The sequence below is a fragment of the Salvelinus sp. IW2-2015 genome, unplaced genomic scaffold, assembly GCF_002910315.2.
Source record: "Salvelinus sp. IW2-2015 unplaced genomic scaffold, ASM291031v2 Un_scaffold1772, whole genome shotgun sequence".
In the NCBI taxonomy this organism is placed as follows: Eukaryota; Metazoa; Chordata; class Actinopteri; order Salmoniformes; family Salmonidae; genus Salvelinus; species Salvelinus sp. IW2-2015.
Window position 1 is genome coordinate 137,548 of NW_019943149.1, and position 6,295 is coordinate 143,842.

Genomic DNA, 6,295 nt, shown 5'->3' on the forward strand with positions numbered 1-6,295 from the left:
TCGCACAAGTTAAAAACCAAATACTTTGACAAGACAGATATATAGATTTTAGTTTGTTAAAAAAAATATTTAAAAAATCATAGTGTCTAGATTCAGAAACAGACGCCTCACAATCCTCAACTAGCAGCTTCATTAAATAGTACCTCAACAAAACACCAGTCTCAACGTCAACAGTGAAGAGGCCGACTCCGGGAGTGCTGGCCTTCTAGAGCGATCTGGTCCATTTTGAGCCTGTAATCGAACCCACAAATGCTGATCTCCAGATACTCAACTAGTCTAAGAAGGCCAGTTTTATTGCTTCTTTAATTAGCAACAGTTTTCAGCTTGCTAACAATTGAAAAGGTTTTCTAATGATCAATTGCCTTTTAAAATGATAAACTTGGATTAGCAACACAACGTCCATTGGAACACAGGAGTGATGGTTGCTGATAATGGGCCTCTGTAGATATTCCATTAAAATCAGCCGTTCAGCTACAATAGTCATTTACACATAACATGTCAACACTGTATTTCTGAAATTGTTTAATGGACAATGCTGACATCATGTCCCTTACTAAAATTTTAGCCGACACAACAAATTTCTTCAAACATGTTAGATATGCTATTTTCCTGTTATCAATTTGCGTGATTTTATGCTGTCAAACCATCATTGACTCATCTTCTCCCCTCTGTCTGTAGAGAATTGGCTATGAGCTGCAGCTGCGTATCCAGGGGAGTTCCAGGCGATGCAGGCCTTCCTTGCGGAGGAGGAGGCGTGTGTGTTGGAACGGCTGCGGAGGGAGCAGGAGGCGCTCTGGAACAGCTGCAGCGCCACATGGCGGCCGTCAGAGAGGCTGTCAGTCAGCTGGATCACAGTATGAGACTCCTGCATGAGGCTGCTACCACCACTACCAGACTGGACTAGTAGAGTATTGAAGAGTTCTTCAGGGCTTATAGAAATCCCAAGTAGGAGTATATGTGACTAATAGAAAAGGAATAGCCACCCTTTGCCTTGATGACAGCTTTGCACATTCTTGGTATTCTCTCAACCAGCTTCACCTGGAATGCTTTTCCAACAGTTTTGAAAGAGTTCCCACATATGCCGAGTATTTTGGCTGCTTTTCCTTCACTCTGCGCCGACTAATCCCAAACCATCTCAATTGGGTGTAAGTTTGGTGATTTGTGGATGCCAGGTCATCTGATGCAGCACTCATCACTCTCCTTCTTGGTAAAATAGCCCTTACACAGCCTGGAGGTGTTGGGTCATTGTCCTGTTGAAAAAAATGAATGATAGTCCCACTAAGCCAAACCAGATGGTATGGCATATCACTGCAGAATGCTGGTAGCAATGCTGGTTAAGTGTGACTTGAATTCTGGATTTATTTAGAAGTCACCAGCAAAGCACCACCACTCCATCACACCTCCTCCTCCATGCTTCACGGTGGGAAATACACATGCATAGATCATCCGTTCACCTACTCTGCGTCTCACAAAGACACAGTGTTGGAACCAAAAATATCAAATTTAGACACATCAGACCACAGTACAGATTTCCACTAGTCTAAGGGCAGCAGTCCCTGCAGTAGGTTTTGGATCTGAATATATCCTTTTTTTTTTTTTTTTTTTTACACCTTGAATTAGTAGCTAATATCTCACCCTGATTTCTTTCTCTCTCTTCTCTCTGCAGTTTCCACAGCTACGGTGAGTGATTCTCGGACTCCTCCCCCTCTGAGTCATGGCCAACAGTGTTGAACCTCTTCACTAACTAACATGTTTGTTTTCAACAATGTAATAAAAATAAAGATTTGTGACTAAAGAGCACAAAGGCTTTATAGTGCCCTCCGTTTGACCGTTGCTCATACAAAACTAGTGCACTAATTAAGAGAATAGGCTCCGGTCAAAAGTAGTGCACTACGTAGGAAATAGGGTGCAATTTGTGAGGCATTTAATAGAAATGTCCATCAATCACATGTATTTTATGTTGCCTTTTTTTTAAATCAGCAGGTTCACAAAGCAATTTAACAGAATGTAAAGAGAGCATGTTTTCTTTCTTCACCAGGCCTCCAATAGACGTGGAACCAGGACCAGAGCTAGACTTGAATGGCTTCAGCAGTAGATACATGGCACCGCTACAATACATTACGTGGAGAAGATGTTCAAGTCTCTCAAACCTGGTAAGACCCCCCCACGGCTGGCCTAGTTACAGGATGGCATGGCCCACGGCTGGCCTAGTTTACAGGATCGTGCATGCCCACGGCTGGCCTAGTTACAGGATGGTGCATGCCCCACGGCTGGCCTAGTTACAGGATGTGCAAATGGCCCCACGGCTGGCCTAGTTACAGGATGCTGCAAATGGGCCCCACGGCTGGCCTAGTTACAGGATGCAATGGCCCACGGCTGGCCTAGTTACAGGATGCGTGCAAATGGCCCCACGGCTGGCCTAGTTACAGGATGCATGCCAAATGGCCCACGGCTGGCCTAGTTACAGGATGCGTGTCAAATGGCCCCACGGCTGGCCTAGTTACAGGATGTGCCAATGGCCCACGGCGGCCTAGTACAGGACTGCCAAATGGCCCACGGCTGGCCTAGTTACAGGATGCGTGTCAAATGGCCCCACGGCTGGCCTAGTTACAGGATGCGTGCAAATGGCCCCACGGCTGGCCTAGTTACAGGATGCGTGCCAAATGCCCCACGGCTGGCCTAGTTACAGGATGCGTGCAAATGGCCCACGGCTGGCCTAGTTACAGGATGCGTGCCAAATGGCCCCACGGCTGGCCTAGTTACAGGATGCGTGCCAAATGGCCCACGGCTGGCCTAGTTACAGGATGCGTGCAAATGGCCCCACGGCTGGCTAGTTACAGGATGCGTGCCAAATGGCCCCACGGCTGGCCTAGTTACAGGATGCGTGCAAATGGCCCACGGCTGGCCTAGTTACAGGATGCGTGTCAAATGGCCCCACGGCTGGCCTAGTTACAGGATGCGTGTCAAATGGCCCCACGGCTGGCCTAGTTACAGGATGCGTGTCAAATGGCCAACCACGGCTGGCCTAGTTACAGGATGGCGTGTCAAATGCCCACGGCTGGCCTAGTTACAGGATGCGTGCCAAATGGCCCCACGGCTGGCCTAGTTACAGGATGCGTGCCAAATGGCCCACGGCTGGCCTAGTTACAGGATGCGTTGCCAAATGGCCCACGGCTGGCCTAGTTACAGGATTGCGTGCAAATGCCCAACGGCTGGCCTAGTTACAGGATGCGTGCCAAATGGCCCCACGGCTGGCCTAGTTACAGGATGCGTGCCAAAGGCCCACGGCTGGCTAGTTAAAGGATGCTGTGCCAGGATGTTTCTTTATTGCAACCCTCACCCGCGATTAGAGGGGGGGGGGGGGACATGGAGGACAGGAACATTGAGAAGGACCAAGACGGTCACGAGATCGTGGCGGATAGATGGTATGACTAATATGGCTGACTACACAGGCCATGCTTCATGCCATCATGCGCAGTTGATTTGTCCATCCACACCAGAACACGATCAAAATGTGAAACAACTATAATTAATTTTGTCACACATTAAAAAATGGACATCTTAGCAAGCCATGCTAATTTTTGGCCTGGAGATGAAAACATTGGTTGTTATCTTACCTGAAATGAATATTGTTATTTTTAAGCTGCATCTTTGTTAGTATTTTTTGACCGAGTCAAAACTTGTGTTGTAGACAGTGAGCCTTTCAAATTCATTCCAATCAAGTGAATTGTACCACAGGTGGACTTGCAATTATCGAGTCCTCATTTAGCAAAGTGTCTGAATACTTATGTAAACAAGGTGTTACTGTTTATAAGTTAGCAAAAACAAAAAATGTAACTTTGTCCATTATTGTGTAGATTTGAAAAGGAAAAACTGTAGATAGACAACATGTTAATAGAGTAGGACTATGTCTAGGGGCCTGGGGGAAGAGGTTTAAATGTCTTCTATTGACACGTCTAGTGCCTGGGGAAGATGGTTTAAATTCTTCTATTGACACTCTAGTGGGCCTGGGAAGAGGTTTACAAGAGGACAGGCTTAATGTTGATGGATGTCCTACTATACCTTTATAGACTCCATGTGTTCCTCACCTCTGCATATAACACACACACACACACACAGTGGTCTTTACCTTGATGCTCTCCATCTTGTCCTTGTCTCGGTTTAGAACAGTGATGAAATCCTCTCGTCTCTGTCTGTGGGCCTCCAACGAATCCTTCTGTTGTTTCTGACAACAACAAAAGCATGTGGTCAAAACGTTAGGCTACTTCAAAAGAAACACGTTCATGAGGAAAGTGTTTACGGGGTTCCTGGGTCTTAAATTGGAAGAATATAGAACAAGGATGGGCAACTGATGGGGGACAGGGACCACAAAATCTCCCCGTACCCACATCCGTAACCACACATGCAGTCACAGCCAACCCTAGCCTTTTGGGGCCCCCCTCTCCATGCGAGGAAAACATTTTAGCAAAATGTCCGTCTCATTCCTCTCCCGGAACGACTAATCTATAGCTGCTGCATTAACATTGTTTGGTGAAGTCATTTATTGTCGAGCTAAAAAGTAAATAAATAAACAAATAATCTATTTCAAAAGGTAAAAATAAATATATAAACAGTTACTTTGGTGGGTTGGGGGGGGGGGGTCGAATCAGTTCAAAAATAATGATGGTTCTGTTCCGGACGCGACTATTGGAAAATAACATGGGTTAATTGAGTTACTGTGACTGWCATAAGAGAAAACCACAGACCTACAGGGCTGCCAGTTGCCCATCCCTGATATCAGGGAACATAAAGAAAACTGACCTTTGGTTTGAGACCATGTGTTCCAAATGGCACCCTATTCCCTATATTAGTCTCTACGGCCCAGGTCAAAAGAAGTGCACTATAAAGGGTATAGGGTCATTTGGGATGAGCCCTAAAGTGAATTATTGTCAGTTAGATTACAACTGTGCTGCTTGGTGGAACAACGTGCCTTCACTACCTCAACAGCAGCCAGACAGGGAGAAACAGAGCGAGAGAGAGACAGGGCGTGGTGCAGTAACAGCCTTTGTAACGTGTTTGCAGTAACAGCCTTGTACCGTGTGCAGTAACGCCTTGTAACCGTGTGCATAACAGCCTTGTACGTGTGAGTAACAGCCTTGTACGTGTCGTCAGAACAGCCTTGTACGTGTGCAGTAACAGCCTTGTACCGTGTGCAGTAACAGCCTTGTACCGTGTGGCAGTAACAGCCTTGTACCGTGTGCAGATAACAGCCTTGTACCGTGTGCAGTAACAGCCTTGTACCGTGTGCAGTAAACAGCCTTGTACCGTGTGCAGTAACAGCCTTGTACCGTGTGCAGTAACAGCCTTGTACCGGTGCAGTAACAGCCTTGTACCGTGTGCAGTAACAGCCTTGTACCGTGTGCAGTAACAGCCTTGTACGTGTGCAGTAACAGCCTTGTACCGTGTGGCAGTAACAGCCTTGTACCGTGTGCAGTAACAGCCTTGTACCGTGTGCAATAACAGCCTTGTACCGTGTGCAGTAAACAGCCTTGTACGGTGCAGTAACAGCCTTGTACCGTGTGCAGTAACAGCCTTGTACCGTGTGCAGTAACAGCCCTGTACCGTGTGCGTAACAGCCTTGTACCGTGTGCGGTAACAGCCTTGTACCGTGTGCGGTAACAGCCTTGTACCGTGTGCGGTAACAGCCTGTACGTTCGTACCACCTTGTACCGTGTGCGGTAACAGCCTTGTACGTGTGCGGTAACAGCCTGTACCGTGTGCGGTAACACCTTGTACCGTGTGCGGTAACAGCCTTGTACCGTGTGCGGTAACAGCCTTGTACCGTGTGCGGTAACAGCCTTGTACGTGTGCGGTAACAGCCTTGTACTGTGTGCGGTTAACAGCCTTGTACCGTGTGCGGTAAACAGCCTTGACCGTGTGCGGTAACAGCCTTGTACCGTGTGGGTAACAGCCTTTGTACCGTGTGCGGTAACGCCTTGTGCAGTAACAGCCTTGTACCGTGTGCAGTAACAGCCTTGTACCGTGTGCAGTAACAGCCTTGTACCGTAACAGCCTTGCGGATGATTCAGGGATTCTGTTTGAAACCTTTAACGAATAGCAACTTCAAGTCACCATTTGGTCATCATATGTAAACATGAACTGAAAGTGACCTTTGAGTTAAAGAAGTGGGGGAAAATGGCTTCTCGTGTCTCTCTCTTACTCTTTCCTCATCTCGCTCTCTTCCCCCCCTCCTCCCTGTCTCTCAATTCAATTAAGAGGGCTTTATTGGTATGGGAAATGTATGTTAACATGCCAA

The 6,295-nt window shown here is 47.2% G+C and overlaps 1 protein-coding gene across 3 annotated transcripts in view; it reads right to left on the bottom strand.

Annotated features, from left to right (window-relative positions):
* trim105 (tripartite motif containing 105) overlaps window positions 1-6,295 on the bottom strand; it is a 24,685-nt gene that overhangs the window by 5,575 nt on the left and 12,815 nt on the right. For all 3 annotated transcript variants that reach the window (XM_024139342.2, XM_024139341.2, XM_024139340.2), the window contains one exon: window positions 4,130-4,225. In XM_024139342.2, the coding sequence (XP_023995110.2) occupies window positions 4,130-4,225 (96 nt within the window). The remainder of the gene's footprint in view (window positions 1-4,129; window positions 4,226-6,295) is intronic.